Source organism: Pollachius pollachius (genome assembly GCF_949987615.1).
Source record: "Pollachius pollachius genome assembly, chromosome: 8".
NCBI lineage: Eukaryota > Metazoa > Chordata > Actinopteri > Gadiformes > Gadidae > Pollachius > Pollachius pollachius.
In genome coordinates, this window is record NC_136941.1 from 17292603 (window position 1) to 17309730 (window position 17128).

Genomic DNA, 17128 nt, shown 5'->3' on the forward strand with positions numbered 1-17128 from the left:
GAGGCAGGAAGAGCAGGGAGGCTGTGGGCATCACACGAGCCTCGTGCCTCAGCCTTACTCAGCTGTTTTTCATGGAGCCTGCAGGCGACGGTAGCAGGACTCAAGGATGCATCCGGCTCCCTTCCACTCTCTTTATATAGGAATAGGGAACATGAAACTAGGTTTTGTGCATAACGTGTCTCATTTCACCATTGTCAAATACCCAATGTGAAGGGCAGAATGGAATGAATGCTTTGCACCAGAGATGTATACCAGACATACCAGAAGCAAGTCAAATCATTGTATGAATCATTATAGAAATTATATATCTGTTGTCACGTGACGCCCTACTGTGAATGGTCTTCCTTTAATTTACAGTTAAAGGCCTTCCACATCATGTCAAAATGAATTGTAATCATTCACTTCAACTAACTGATGAAAATGTATGCATTTGGTGGTCATGGGGGGTAAAGCTCGACCCTGCCCAGGGCGTACCACACCCCCGTCAGGGATGAGGAGGCAGAGTCCCAGAGGAAGGCCCGGTCCCGGCAGGCCAGGCAGACCCGCAGGTCAACACAGGTGTGTGTGTGTGTACTGCTACTCCTATGGTCTTATGTATTGAGGTCCCCACGCGGTCGGCTCTAGGTTGTGTGAGATTGTGTTTGTGAGATTGTGTTTGTGTGTGTGTGTGTGTGTGTGTGTGTGTGTGTTTGCCCTGGCAGGGTGTGACCCTAACGGAGCTCAAAGAGGCTCAGAGGAGCTATGGCCCTGACTGTAAGCATGCAGAAGAGGATGAGGCCGCGGGGAAGACGGGGTCAGCGGAGGACCAGCCGCTCGCCAGCAGCCTGACGAAGGCCGTGAAATCCCAGGAGCTTAGTCCAGCCTGGAGCCAAACGGATGAGGTTAGCCCGAGTGGATCCTCTCCCGTCCTGCCTCAAAATCCCATTCGCGGATCACGACCAATTATAGCCACCCAGGTATGAGTACATGGCTGATTTGTGACGCTCATTTGGTTGTGGGTTTTTTGTTCTGCGTTCGCTGTGTTCAGGAGGGAAACGTTGAGTCCAGACTGGAAGCCCAGGCTGAGTGTCCGGCAGCAGACCAATCCAATGCATCCCCCAGTGGGCTGTGTAGCCTTCCGGACACGAACATCATGAACAGCAAGTCCTGGAGAGGTCAGAAGGCATTGCAACAATGTTTTTTACACATTCCATTAAAGGACAAAATGAAAAAACCTACAATATTTTCCATTTGGAAATGAGGCAGCCATGAAAACGGTTGTGAATGCTTTCATCTTCTGTGTGTGTGTGTGTGTGTGTGTGTGTGTGTGTGTGTGTGTGTGTGTCTGAGTGCAGTGAGTGAGAGATGGAGGACAGATGAGAATCAGAATCCGATCCTCGATGCAGACCAACTGTCCGCTGACACGTCCCTACAGCCCCCACTGGGCTATGACGTGGACCTCTCTGATGCGTCAAATACACAGGTAAAAGGCTGATGCTGTAACGAATACCCACAGTATTAGTATTACTGTATTCATATTAAGTTAAAGGGAGTGCTTCAGTTGGACAATCGTTTACAATGATGCTCCTGCATTGTATTGTCACTAGATGGCACCATCGCATCTTCTTACTTTTGAGTCCAAAGCCTTCTACTGCATTTCCAGTGCACTTGCAGTTCACTTGATGCCGGTGACTTAATAGAATGCAATCCTCGGCAAAACTTCATTTTAATATAGTCTGATTATCGAGCCAATCAATCACTGAGGCTTCTGTTCAAAATGAGTTATGTACCGATCACCTAAGCACACATACATGTTGAATGGGATCACTCTATATATTTGGTTTCCTTGTAACATCGTAAGCTAAAAGGAATGCTGTCAGTGCAGTGATGCAACATGGATTAGTGCATGGCCATCACATGATATTGTGATGCTGTCAAACAGTTGATATGCAGAATGGCCGGTTACTGGATTCCTTTAGAGAAGTAACCAGGAGGGCCCAATAAGCTCTGCTCCCACCTTAGTCTTCTCTCTCCAACCATGTGACATTGCGGAGCTCTCTCCACATTCCATACCATATTGGGCGAAGCTCGGAGGCTCTATCTATCCCCATGGTTTACCCTTGGATCCGGACAGAGGATTCTCGCTCTCGCTCTTTCTCTTTCTATCTCTCTCATGCTGGGCTCTCCACCTGTGCAGGCTCATGTTTTGTCTCATCTTCTCAGACCTTGGCACAGACTGGCAAATGGCAAAAAAAAAATTGTTCATCTCTAGGGTGTGAAGTGTTCACAAAACAAGCTTTTGCATTTTAGTTATTTACCAGCAAATGTGCCCAGAATTTGCATCCAAATGACAATGAATGCCAGGGATGAGCTGGCCCAAGGGGGATGTCTGTGTCTGTGCCGCAGATAGATGCCACAGACCCAACACAGCAGGGGGGGGGGGGGGTTCTGTCTGTGGTACAGCTGTCTGCTGCTGGCATTTTAGATACATGGGCCTATTAGTAACGACAGAGCCTCCAAGTGTTCTCCCTGTACTAAATCTGGTTGTGATAATCAACCTAAGCAGAGAGGATTGCATAGCAGAAGAGATGCCTGGTCTAAACCCTGCACCCTCCTGTAGGGCTGTATGGAGGTGCCAACACAATGCTCAAATGTATTTGTAATGACAGAGAGAGGGACAGACGACGCATGAGTAGACATGCTGCCACTGACAGGGCGACACATGGAGAGGCCGAGACATGACTTTAGTTTAACTGCATACTTTCCTAGCCTGACACTCCGAGATTGAGCTGACAGAGAGTGGGAGATGTCACCGGCGCACTCTGTCAGGCTCGTTTGAAAGGAAGAACATTATGGATAACAATCTGCAGGACCAAAAAGGGGAATATATTTCCAAATGGAAAGTCATAAAGGAGAGAATGGAATTCATAGCTTACAGAGTTTAAGGTTTTTGGGGAGTTTTGGGGGTCTGCGTTCTACATAGGTCCGACTTTCACCAGCCAGTGGGGCAAAAGCAGAGGAGAGAGTATTTAAAGGCTGAAGATCCACCAAAAAGACTGTTCACACGTCAAGAGTAATTGCTCATTATTTTAAACATAGCCATCATAGTGGTTCACATATTGTGTTATTATTATTAGTTGTCAAGCAGCGAAGGCACAGGGCATCTATTGCAATTGCTAGTTTTATTATTATTATTATTATTATTATTATTATTATTATTATTATTATTATTATTATTATTATTATTATTATCACTATGATTATTAGGAATCCACAGATAACATTTTCTTAGCACAATTGTTAAAATAGGACTGGTACTTGAGGGCATGAGAGCTGCAATAAACATTGAAATATGCCGACAGCCGACAATATTAAGCACAGCTTGTCTTTTTTCCCTTTTCTTTTGAGGCATGGGTCAACAGCAGTAAATAATTGTAAATGAATCGCGTTCCAATATTCTTCCTCACAAAGGACAAGTATTAGCAGATGAGACAAGAGAGGCTGCTATTATTCTCTTAGTATTAATCAGAACCAGCCACGGCTTCCTAATTCATTCTGTGTCTGTCTGTCCGTCTGTCTTTTGGTTCTTTCTGTCCTCAACTTCTTTCCATTCCTTCTCCTTCTCCACGTCCCGTTCCATTAACTAGTCTATCATGTTGAGTTATTTCCCTGAAACGGCTTCAACGCTGAAAACCTCGCTATAAAAGGAAGTCGGACCATGATTAGAAATGAGGGGTTCTGCTTGTGTAGAATGGACTCCCTGGAGACTGATAGGGAGAAAAAAGCCCTGTCATATTTAACTATCGCACACCTCAAGAGGCCACTGCATGAGTCACTGTCAGTGAATCCAAACTGTCTTGCTGGAGTGAAACAATAGTGGAACTGTTTTCAAATTGCTCAATATGCGATCGTTATTTATGGATTGTTTATCTCAGGATTGAAATGTAACAACTGCGCCTTGGGCCTCTAGCGACGCGCCACCTGTCCTTCTAGAAAATAACCCCCTGACTTATGATGAAGGTGGGGGGAGAGGGGGTGGGGGCTGCTTCATGAAGGATATATCCGTCCTCCCAGGACACCAGCCATCTTCATCCCAGAGACTTCCAGCCCTCTGCCCTCATTGTCATCCCCCCCTCCCCATCTATATCAGTGGATGATTTTAGCCCTGAGTCCTGAGTCTGTCCACAGTAGAGTGTCTGGCCCACTGCCAGTCAGAGCTGCCAGAGAGTGAGCTCCGAGGAATGAACTTGAAGAGGGGAGAGAGAGGGGGAGAGAGAGAGAGGCGGAGAGAGAGAGGGAGAGAGAGAGGGAGAGAGAGAGGGAGAGGGAGAGAGAGAGAGAGAGAGAGAGACACTATCTTTATTTTAAGTAAACGTAGGAAGAGAGAGAGCATCTGGATCAGACTCCCTCTCTCTCTCCCCTCTCTCTCTCTCTCTCTCCCCCTCTTTCTCGCTCTCTCTCCCCTGACGTCTTCCTCTGGATATTTTAGCTCTTTCACATGTCATGGAAACTCAGGCTGTTGACAGGGTGGAGCCAAAGAGATCCACAATGTTTGGTTTTCATCGGCCGCTTAGCTCTCCTCTCCATGAGACACAAGCCTGCCTTTGGTTGTTTATCTTTACTTCTTTTTTTTTCTCTAACGAGATTTGGAGAGACTTTGCATGAGTTTTTTTTTTCCTCTTTGGAGAGAGGGTGGGACTACAGTTGAGCCATCCGTCCGTCTCTGGGAAGTGAGGCTGGACGTCCTGCAGTCCGTCCACACCTGTTATAGGCGAGGATTCCCTCCCGGCCAGTGAAGTCATGGGCATCCACGGTCTCGCCTTCTGATTGGTTCTGTGGGATCCCAGCGCGAGCAGTCTCAGTGTTTGTTGGACTTTGGTGCCGCTGGTGGTTCCTTCAGAGGGTTCCTGCTTGTTGGGGGGCCAGGACAGAGAAAGGCAATGTCCTCTTACTACCCCCGCACTAAGGATGTGACACGCGCCAGGAAGTCACTCTCGGACTCCCCTCCCTCCTCTCCTTCTCCTACAGCCAAAAACTTCAGAGTAAGAGCGCAAACTCATCATTGAATTGCATTTGATTTAAATATGTTTTGTAAAAGATTTGTAGGTAGACTTTATCTTTTCATACTGAGTGTGTATGGGATAATGGACTTTAGTTCAGTTTTGGGCTGAAGACTTGTGTGTGTGTATTTGTGTGTGTGTGTGTGTGTTTTAGTTATATTTTTTATATTATTCCTATTTTCCTTTGTTCTTTCCCTGTCTTTCCTGCTCTGTCCCTCTCATTTTGTCTCTCTCTGTCTCTCTCCCTGTGTGTGTTGGTGAGTGTGTGTGCGTGTGTGTCAGTCTCACTAGAGACTATTCCTGATTAAACATCACTGAGTAAGAATAGTTTCCTCCGTTGTGCAATCAAGCAATCTGAAGCCGTCACATGCTTGATTGGCAAAATTAAAGACTGCACACCTCAACATTAACACTTTAAATCACTAGTCTATTCCTTTTTTCTTTTCTTTATTTGTTATTTTGTGAATTTGATTTTCCTGTTACCTTTTCCTTTCCGATTCAATAAGCACTTGATCAACAGCCTCACAACATCTGCTTCGCAGCGTTGGCAACCCAAATGTTAACTGACATTTTATCTGGTTTCCCTGAAACAATAACGCAGCCCATCCTGGCTCCTTAAGAGTAAACACTGACTAGCTGATGTGATGATGTCCCGTAACACAGTATACACGGTACCACTGAGGCACGTCAACACAAATTGAATTCTATCAGCAGAACCTTTTCCCTTTTCCCGCTAAGATTTCTTACATTCTGCTCTGGCCTGGTGTTGCGTGTACTCTGGCAGTCAGTCATGAATGTTCCATGATTTCACGGCTCATTTATCAGTAGCATTGTTTTTCAATGAGAGACAGAAACACACACAGGACATGTGCTAATTTACTGAAAGCATTGTGCGTGACAGGGCTGCAGACAAAAGTGTACCATTGTGTGAGCGTGTTGCGATGGGGGACGTCCCACTAATGTCCCCTTCTCGGGTCTTAATGGAGGGAGAATGACTCATGTGAGGGATGGAGAACAACAGAGACAGATGTAAGTGAAGTCTAATGACCAAATACTCGTTAATAATCCTCAGTCTGGGGATGACTATGTTCGACTATGTTCAAAAAGGTTGTGGGTTCGAAACCCCTGCAGTCTGCCATCCCTGTTATCCCTGCAGTCGTCCCGGCGCAAGATGCTCATTAACGACGCTTCTTAAAACCAAATCACCGCTTTGTTGTCCGCTCTGGGCGTCAGCGTCTGCCAAATGACTAAATAACTCAGGAACTAAATGGCAATGGACGAGCCCACGCTACGCTTGTGAGATGTCAGCAGTGCAGGGGGGCGGCCATCATGGGCCTCTCAACAGCGTCCGCTGTTCGGCGTCCGCGGTGCAGACCGTGAAAGGTCCATAAAACACTGGCGTGGTGTTTACAGAGTGGGCCGTGTCCTGTGTTACTCTCCGTGGTTGTGTGTTGTGTGTGCGGTGTGTGTGTGTGTGTGTGTGTGTGTGCGTGTGTGCGTGTGCGCGTGTGTGTGTGTTTCTCTCTCCTCTGTTGTGTTTCCCTCTCTTACTCCCCGTACCAGAGGAATGTCAGGCCCAGCATCTGTTCTGCCTTACTCAGTGTACCGAGTGGACCCTGCCAGTCCAATATCTCACACAGTTCTCCTAATAAGGAGAGCCAGGCTTGGTGCGTTCCCCGTGGCTGATAGTGCGTGTATATTATGAATGTATGGCTTACAGTGTCCAGAGTTAGCATCTCTCAGCCCCCCCCCCCTTCCCGGGCCGAAAGAGGTCCCCAGCAAGACGCAAACCATTCTTCATGCTTTCATTAAAAAACATACAATGTATCTGATTGAGAGTCGGTGTTCATTTTGATAGAAACAGCTATAAGTTGGCAAACATAATATTCGCCACATTAGCAGAGAGTAACAAATAACACTTCAAGATGGAGGATTATACCGATCATAAAGATTGGTTTGGGAATGCATCAACATTTTCTTCCAAACAAACTCTTCAACTTGCTGGAATACCAAAGTGTCCCAGAGTTCTTCCTAAGGGGACCTACTCAGATTTTCTCTGCAAACAGAGGACATTGTGTTTGCTTCCTCTGGATTGTGGGGCTTGAGAGTCTTGCGCTCAAGGTTAAACTGAGTGGAACTCAAAGTGCCTGCGGACACGAGATTGTTTTTTTTGTTTCATACGTCCTGCTGGTTTTCTATGATCTTGAACATTGTGATCTATGCCACGACTAACTCTGCAACGACGTGTACTAAAAAAAAAAGGCATCATAACGTTGCCGTGGATCGTTACCATGGGGATAACACCTCCTACTCCTTTTTATATAACTCTCTGCCCAAAACCTGTTTTTTTCTCAATCCCATATTGTTTGAATCCGAGCTGAAACAAGGGGTTCACTTACACTCCAAACACCCTGTAGCGCACTGCGGCTTCAGCCAATCTAGCTAAACCAATCAGCGCCACATACACAGACAAACAAACTCAAATTAGAAAGGCCCCATAAGAACCTACTTCAACCAGCATCCTCCTTCCTTTGTCCTCGGGGGGCAGTGAGGGGGTGAGAAGAGTGTTCATGACTGGGTGAAAAGTCCCGTCTGCCCCATGACCACATAAGGACAGGAAGCGGTGGCTGAGTTGTGTAAACACACGCTGGGGGAATAGCTCTTCGCTTTTCTGTTTTGTGCGCAAAGAAGTTTCCACCTATACCCACTGAGTGAGAAGATAACAGTGTGGTTTTATGTGTGTTTGCTTCTTTTGCCAACTTTATTTGTTTCCCAGGGGGATATGGTATCGCTGCTGCGTAAATCAGGTTGTTGTGTGTAAACAGGCCCGACCACCGAACAAGGAGACTGGTGTGTGTGTGTGTATGTGTGTGTGTGTGTGTGTGTGTGTGTGTGTGTGTGTGTGTGTGTAAATGGGTATGCGTGTTTGTGTGTGTTTGTGTGGGATGTAAAGGTCTTATAAACAGCAAGATTTTCTTCTGAGGTTCAGGGACAAACTGTTGTAGTTTGCTTTGACAACAGGACAACTCCTACATCCAAGAGAACGCGATACCAGAGCTGGGATTGGAAACGGATTGTGTAAGGAGTACATCTCCCCATCTCATTGTGTGTTCCTCGGTGCGTGTTGCACAGCATGTGTGGAATCTGTTTTGTAAACGGTCTGACGCTATCACACAGTCTCTTGTATAGTCTGCTCAGCTGTTCCATAAAGCAACACAGGAAGTTAAAGTGTATGAAAAGCAAAACAAAAAAAATCTCAGATTAAAGAGGGCGATAAAAATGGGACAAAATTCTGCAAGTAATGCAACAATATATTTTGATTTATGATACCCGTCTCTTTCACTTTTTTTCTGAAAGGATGATTAAAGAGACCAGATATGCTTGTCTCTGCCCCCTACGTGACTTAGAAAGATGCTAATGCGTAGTAAAGGTGGTGGGTGTGAGATGAAAACTCCAGGAGACAAAATGTGACTTTGGCTCGCTTGAAAATAACGAAAAAGATCTCCCTGTGAAATGCGTTGACATTTTTGGTATCTATCTCTGTCCCCTCTTCCTGTCCTTAAATGAACGATAGGGAAAGAGAGACCAGCTCACTGCGAGGCTCTCTCCACCATGCCTTATAAGCTCTTGCTGGTCAGTTATCCGAATGATCTGTAGAGACAACAAGTCCAGGCGAGCCAAGCGCCAGTCAGCTGCATCGGCTGCAGTATATCCTAAAGGTCCCAATCCGCCGACACGACGGATAAAACTGGCCTCTTTTCACATAAACGTGTTTTTATGCTCACAATTTGTACATCCCCTGTTCTTAATACAGCATACATTATATTAAACGTAATGTTTTATTCATATATTTTGGGGTATAAGCACATGTAGATTCCTTGCATCCTATTTCATCTTCACAAGCACTTAAGAGAATCATAAACCGTGCTGCCTGTGTGGAATATGTTGGTGTTTGTGTGTTCAGCATACTCCTGTCAGACGTCATTCGATGTACCCGTCCAGTCAGAACAGGTCCTAGCTGGACGCAGCTGTGGGGTCCCCCCCCGTTCTCTTAGGGTAGCATGATGTCATACTCGGTTTGGCAGACGTTCCCGACAGTCGCCAAACCCCCTTTGAAAGATTAACTGCATTGCTGGCTGAGGACCTGCAGGCCGCGAGGATCGACGTGGGCACATTGCAGTGCCACGACGCATTATCTCAGTTCTCTGGTGTTAGAAAGTCTCCTCTCATCTTAGACAAGGGGCCTGGGAACAACATGTCTCTTCAAAATAATGTTGGGCTTTCCTTCCGTCAGCCATTCATGTTTTTCAAGGTCTAGTCGTGAGGTTTTCAACAAAATATATTCCAAATATCCCAATATATACCAAAAAAGACATATAATGATTCACAGACTCAGGCTGTGACATGTTTTCTTAATTTCCACTCTGCGAAATTGAATCTTATCTAATGTTTTGGTACAAAATTTGACTAACAGGATTTTCTTTTGTTTTCTTTTTCAGCATGACAGATTATCACGGTAGGTCACTTCTTACAACTTCTAATTACCCCCAAACGTCAGCTGAAATGTAACACAATATTGCTTGAATTAATTGCTTGTAGTGCCCAATAGGGCTGGTGAATCAGAATGTATCAAGGGATGTTTTGTTGCTGATAGGCTATAAAATCCTAAACCAACATAATTATGAAGTAACCTTGTTTGTTTTTAAACTTTGTTTAGATACGTCTTGCATTAGACGCAATGGCATTTCAAACACAACAACGTCTTCCCATAATGACAAATCAATTCACGATTAATCACTAAACGACCAAACCATCATTACTACCAGCATTCAACAAACATTGTAACGCTCCTATGCTACCAAAATGGCATCCATCCTTGTGATGTACAACCCCTGTAATATGTGTGTTTTGTGCTAGGTTGGATTCGGGGGGCTCGGGGGACAGTACGACGGAGAAGCTGCTAGGCCGAGTGGGCTCTTACACCCGGAGAGAGACCAGACTCGCCTCTCAGAGTAAACCCGAGGAAGGCTCCGCAACCGGAGACTACAAGAAGGTACAGGGCCCTCCTCTCTGTAGCAAAACTGTCCCTTTTAGGTGAAACATGAGCTAGATCAGTGTGGTTATGTACTGGCGTGGCTTGGGATAGTGTTTGTCTTCCAGGAAAAGGTCCCGAGTTCGATCCCCAAGTTCCAAAGCCTTAAGGAAGAAGCCTAACCCCAGATGCTTGCTCTTGAATGACCTGTAGCTGAATTTGCTCTTTCGCTTTTGACGAAGGTGTCTGATAAATGAATGAAAATGATAAATGCTCATTATTATTGTTGCCTTGATAAAACATGAGAATTAACCATTGCAGCGATTACAAAGTTACCATTTGGAGTTGCATTCGAAAGGACGCTACTTAACTCTAAGCACTAAAGCTAAGACTGGGCGAGCTTAATGGCAGGTATGTGTATTGACTGTGGTGTCTTGACAGATGTATGAGACCGCCTTAAATGAGAACGACAAGCTCAAGTCCAGGCTGCGGGACAGCAAACAGGAGTTGGCCAAGATCCGCTCCCAGCTGGACAAAGTCACTCAGGTACCACACTTTGGTGATCATTATCATCTCACTGAATTACGTCCGGAGCATTGAACTCAGAATCTTAGGCATAGGCGTTCCTCATGGTTTAACTATAATTGCACATTTTACCTCTTAGAAACAGGACAGAATGTCCGAGAGGCCCCCCGTACTTGAATCTGACAAAAAGGTAAGTACATTAACTTGTGCTCTCACAATTGGGGTTATTTCAAGTGGTCAAAATACTGCTCAATGTTACGATATGTCATATCTATTGTGGTGGAATCTTACGAAGGCATGATCATAATTGTCACCTATTTCTGACTGTTTTGGTTCTAATTAAAATATACCCTTTTTCAGGAAAAACAAGCACTTGAGAAGAGGGTTTCTGATATGGAAGAAGAGTTAAAGGTCAGTCCTACAAAACAGAAATATATGAATGAATGCTTTGTTTCTTTGACATTATTGAATTATTTAGTGTTGTTGTGCTTCTAACACAAATTAATCCATGCTGCAATGACACCCAAGCATTCGGACCAGAACTAATGCAATGCTTTATGGTTCAGCATACGTAGCATCAAGCAAGTATAGTAGACTTTAGTGTCCCATGATATCGTGTAGCATAGCAGAGCCCTGTATAGTGTATGACAGGATAGCTAAGCATAGCAGAGCCCTGTTAGTGTATCACAAGCTAGCTTAGCATAGCATGGCACAGAGCAGCACAGTCCAGATCTGGGTTGTGTCCATCACGGCACATTACCCAGTGGCTTGCTACAGCCCGTCCTGCCGGGGGGCGGAGCCTGCCCAGCCGTGCCCCTTTGCTCCACTGATCCTGCTGATGAGCCCGGCGCTGTGACCTAGTTCCTGCCCCCCCCCCCCTTTAGTCAGAGCTGCCTGGCATGGCCATAGAGGGAGGGGGCTGCAGGGGAGTTATCCGTAGTATCTGAAGTGTGATGTGGTGAGACGTTTAGACCGGACAACACACATGAAGCCAACATGGACGCTTTGTGTGGATGGAACAAAGGAGCCCTCTCAACACGCAGGGAGGTTACGTAACACCGGTGCTGCTCTGAGCACAAGCCATCTCTAGGATGGAGGTTGATGATGGGAAGGGGAGGACTCTGATGACATCCTTACAGAGACAGCAGCAGACAGCCGCAGGGTAATGTCACAGGGTATAGTAGCAAGGTACAATCACAGGGTACAGTAACGGGGTATAGTAGCAGGGTAACGTAACAGGGTAATGTCACAGGGTATAGTTCCAGGGTAACGTAACAGGGTAATGTCACAGAGTATAGTACCAGGGGATGGTACAAGGGTAATGTAACAGGGTATAGTAGCAAGGTACAATCACAGGGTACAGTAACAGGGTATAGTAGCAGGCTAATGTAACAGGGTAATGTCACAGGGTAAAGTAACAGGGTAATGTCACAGGGTATAGTAGCAGGGTAATGTAACAGGCTATAGTAGCAGGGTATAGTATAAGGGTAGAAGGGTACAGTAGAAGCAGCATACTGTAGGGTAGAGTGAGGAGCTGGGTAGAGTAGCAGAGTATGAGGACACAGTGAGTGCATACTATAGGGTATAATAGCAGCGTACAGTGGAAGAGGAGCAGGCTCCATTGTCAGCACACTAAAGGGTACAGTGTCAGAGGAGCAGGCTCCATTGTCAGCACACTAAAGGGTACAGTGTCAGAGGAGCAGCGCCATACATGCAGTGAATGTCTGACCCCATGATGTCATAGGTTCCGCAGAGGGACGCCCCGATGCGGTTCCGCTGCGGGTACCAGCCCTGAGTGCGGGCTGTCACAGGGGGCGGGGTGGGGGGGGGATGGTGAGTTATCCACGCCACGCGGAAGAGTGATTGACACCTGCCTGTCACCCCACGTTATCCTCCTTTTCTCGTTTGAAAGGTCAGGGCATGAGAACACGTGTGGACACACTGAGAGGCGTGCGCACACATTGCAGGCACGCGTGTGCAACACCCAATCACACTTTCCATCCTTGTTCTCGTACAACGATACGCGCTGTACTCCCTTCACCGTCACCAGGTCTTTCCCTCTCTTATCGTTTCCCCCTCATGTTTTCTGATCTTAATCTCCCCCTTCTACTGAATAACATTGTGAAAACCTTTCTGGAATTCTCTTGAACTGAGGCGACATCAACTGTGAGAAAGTGAAAGCACTCAATTTCCGGGTCAGGTGGGGGTCTCATCTCACAGTATAAAGAGGGAATCAAGCTAAGCCATGCTGGCACCCTCTCACGTACATCCTCCTCCGTGTCGCCTCTCATCCTCATCTCTCCCGCTCCCGTTTCAACTGGCTGGAGGTGGCAGCGCTGAAGCACGTTGGAGAAAATGTAAAGAGGAGCAGAAGAAAGCTGCTTTACACCCGCGCACACACACACACACACACACAGTCACAGACTCACTTGCACACACACACACACACACACACACATACAGGCATATGTGGTTTACGAGACCAATCTTGCAAATTCATGCGTGGCGGTGGTTTATGAGACCACACCTAACGCAGCATCTGCCGAACTTAAAAGACATATCAAAAATTTTCATTTTATCTGCAGAACACAAATCTGACTTCAAAATCATAATTTCTCTTTTAGAAAAATATGTGACATTTCACAGGCTTACGGGGTCAGACAAATTGTGGTTTGTGAAACCAACAGTGTTTATGAGGCCTGTTTACATATAACACACAAACACAAACCAGGTTATGGTATAAGAGGACTGACCAACATTACAAGGCCTGTTGACATGTAACACACAAAAACAAACCAGGTAATGGTATAAGAGGACTGACCAACATTACAAGGTCTACAAGAATATAATACTATATTTAATCTCTTAAAAACCCTTTTTAAGATCCACTCCAATCCTCCATTTTCACTCTCAATGGCCTTTAAATTGTTGTTATGAAGTTTTAAGCCTAGATAATAAAACCTGTGCCATTTTCCAAGACTCTCCTTCTGCAGAGGGCCAGTTGCTCATTAGCAATGCGACTCTGAGTCGTGGGCGGAGGTGGTGCTGCTGCTCTGCACCCTCCCCCTCACACGCCACATCTCAACCGAGGAAAAAAAAAATAAGTTAGTAGCAAGTTTAGCATATTTTACAAGTCAAAGCAATCTGTACCCTGCATCCAATGCTCTCTGCTGTCCCCCTCACAGGGGAGCCTTCTGCCTGCCTACTGCCAGCCTCCTCTGCCTGCTGAGCAGCCATCAACCAAAACTGCTAACTTTGGTTGCCGCTATAGAGTCAGTACAAAGATTACATGCAAAACTGCAAGTTTTTAGTATCGCATGAAAGAACTTACTCTTCAGGTTAAGAGAATATACAAATAAATCTGAGTTAGATTGATAATCGGATCACAAATGAATGAATGAATGACAACCATTACTTCCTCAACTTGAGGAGAAACCAGACGCTGACGGTACATGTGCAGCTCATCATGCGCTGATTGTTTGCATTATTTATTCATTTCAAGATTATGACAGAGAATAGCTGCGTTATACGCCAATCTATTGTTTGACCTTTTGTTTACTCTAAGCAGCACTTGTTAGGGAATTCCATCATCATTCCATCATTAAGATGCACTGGGTCCAACTCGGCTTTGCAGTCATGGCAAGGCCACACCAAACATTGGGTGTAGACACAGAGATATTGCTAAGCAGTGAGTCTGCTCCTTTTGGGGAAAACAGGAGTCATTCTGATAGCATTGCTAAAGCAGCCGCACTCAGATATGTGTTTGACTGTTTTCCCTGAGCGGGGTAAAGTTAACTGGAGTCAGAGGTTTGATATTATGTTGGATGGAGGACAAAGGTCCTGAGTAGACTAAATTCTGTATATTGTAGATGTGTTGGATCTGCCCATATTTGGGCATGGCTCAAACTTATGACATTATCTGTGTGGTGGTTTCCCCAGAGGACAGACACTTCAGAAATGAAAGGAGCATCAGAACATAACGTGTACTGATCATTCATTCACGTCTCCTTGATCAAGTAAATATACCTTTTCAACGCAAGACATCCTGGACTCCCGTCTACTCTCTCCACTGACATATGGGGCTGCATGATTAAAATCTCTAACAGCACGTAAAAAAAGTAATTGTAATTGTGCTTCTTGAATGGATTTTTTATTTCTTCTTATTGTTTATGGACGCTGCGATGCAGTATTCGTATTTTCCCTTTATGATTTGTTAAGGTTATGAACCTGAAACTGAACCTCCTTCTAAATTAACAAATTCAATTAAGAAAAAGAAAAGGAACTGAGTTGTCTGCGCGTCATCTGTTGTTTTCTAGGACTTTCAAGTTTGGCATGTTGAGGAAGAGTAACAAACACAATCTTTTGTATGACACCATAGATATATTCTAAAAAGACAACACGAAAAATGGAGTGCAAATGCATCAGTTGTTGGTGTTGGAGCCTTACTCAACCATAAAAATGTGGTAGACGTTAGAGGTGGATGTTTTGGGCCGATATCCGATACCAATCACAAGGTCTATTTAAAGCCTTCAATTTTTTGTGTAGCATTACATATTGATGTATCTATTCTTAAGAACATTAACTATCACAATTAAGAGATTTCAATTTCAAAAAATTTATTCCATCGGGGTAATGTGCAACATTGAACATATTAATATATAAAAAAAACATTAAACATTAAAAACACTAAACGAAATAATATATGATAACAATCAAGAACTTAACAAGTTGAACAACGCTGGCTATGTAGATATGGTTACTTAATTTGGAAGGCGGCGGCGCTTAAATGTCAGCCCCTTGTTTCTAACAAAGTCCCTAATATTTTGGATCGTTCTTTTTTTTAGTGCTGGCTCACATTCTTTGCAGAGGGAACACTCTTTCTTGGAGGCCAAATGGCCTTTAATTACATGAGACTTGAAGTGTCTCATCACAGCATTTTCTTCTGCTTTTGTCCATGGTCTTCGTGTATTGGCTTTAGGGACTGAAAACAAACAAGATGACATAATTGTTTGTTAGTATGGCTGACTACATTTGATGATGACCTTTCTCTATAGGCCTAGAAACTGCCGAAGGTTACGCACTGGAAATTATAAACTTGATATGTATTAAAATTCAACTTGATCGTACCCTTAAGTACAGGAAGGAGTCTGTCACCTTCAGGAGTGTCCATGTCTGAAAAATATGTAACAGGAGAGCATAGTAGATGCATTTTAATAAATATTATCTGTTGTTCAATTTTGTAATGCAATATATTGAACATTATTTACAGTTGGTTATTTTTACTGTAAATATGTTCGACATTATTGAGGACAAGAAACCTGGCCCAGAGAGCAAGTTCAATAACACTAACTTCCAACATCAGTTAGCTCAATGAAAGCAGAAATAGATCAGACTGTTAAATTGTATTGAAAGCTCATATCCTGATCCAAGAAAAGTTTCAGGGTTCTAGTGATTTTTAGTCAAAAATTTGTTTTTAGATTTCTGTTTCACATTTATCTGCAGCCGTCAAAGAGGATATGTTATGGCCATTTCCACTGTTCATCGTTTATTCTTGGTGTCTGCTAAAATAGATTTATATGCATCAATGTTCCAAAACGTCATTACTTTTATTATACTGTACATTTTACATTGAACTCTAGGGATCAGCCTCTGTCTGTAAAAAAAATAACGTCACGTTTTACAATGGGGTAACTGAGTTACAAACGCAATTACTTTTTGGGAGAAGTCATTTGTAACTATAACTAATTACTTTCTTTATACAACACTGGTTGTATATGATTCTGCCTTGACACTTCAAGACATTTGTTGTTGATGGAATGGGTAATAAATTAATCAATGGAGAGTGCCTAGAGCTAGTTTCCAGTAGTATGTACTGTGTACCAACATGCTAGATCATATTTAAAATACATGCCGTTCAGTTCACGAGGACAATCTTCCACTGCTTTGTCGTCAGTGGTTTGTTCCTGCTCACTCTCATCATCATCATCATCTGTGAAATCTGGACAAATAGTAGGAAAGTACTTTAACTTTGGTTATAAAACAGAAAACGTTACATCATACATCAGTGTCCCAGTGTTATAACAACAGAAAATGAATAGGTTTTAATTTGAACTCTGATCTCAGTGAGTCCACCATGTAAAATAACATCAGACCTGTTTCACCCATTTATGACATGTTGCTCATGTTGATTACTGGATGCAGATGCACCGCATTTGATCAGTGTAGTGACAGTGCCATAACATAATATATAAAATGAAATCAGGTGAGGGAAATAAGTGTTACAGTCCTTTTTATCCAGAAAAAAAACAGTTCCTGTTTACTTTTCAAGAACTACAGTGGGTAGGAAAGTATTCAAACCCCTTTCAATTTTTTCACTATTTGTTAAAGGAATAGTTCAGGTTTTTTGACATGAAGTTGTAGGACATCCTCACCCTCAGCGTTGTGCATCAACAGTGACTTTTCCCCAACTGCATCCTCTGAGCAGATTTCTTTCCTAGTTTTGGTGTTGAAGTGGGTCATTCCAGCTAGTTTG

The 17128-nt window shown here is 44.2% G+C and overlaps 1 protein-coding gene across 2 annotated transcripts in view; it reads left to right on the forward strand.

Moving 5' to 3' along the window:
* The first annotated feature begins 4839 nt into the window (after nucleotides 1-4839).
* The window catches only part of ppp1r12b (protein phosphatase 1, regulatory subunit 12B), a 31178-nt gene continuing 18889 nt past the window's right edge, over nucleotides 4840-17128 (forward strand). The window contains exons 1-7 of one of the 2 annotated variants that reach the window (XM_079741072.1): nucleotides 4840-5021; nucleotides 9539-9555; nucleotides 9957-10092; nucleotides 10513-10617; nucleotides 10736-10786; nucleotides 10957-11007; nucleotides 12341-12410. In XM_079741072.1, coding sequence (XP_079597198.1) covers nucleotides 4920-5021; nucleotides 9539-9555; nucleotides 9957-10092; nucleotides 10513-10617; nucleotides 10736-10786; nucleotides 10957-11007; nucleotides 12341-12391 — 513 coding nt within the window. In that variant the 5' untranslated portion in view covers nucleotides 4840-4919 and the 3' untranslated portion in view covers nucleotides 12392-12410. Of the gene's footprint in view, nucleotides 5022-9538; nucleotides 9556-9956; nucleotides 10093-10512; nucleotides 10618-10735; nucleotides 10787-10956; nucleotides 11008-12340; nucleotides 12411-17128 lie in introns of those variants that run through there. The other variant, XM_079741071.1, reaches the window with a different exon arrangement.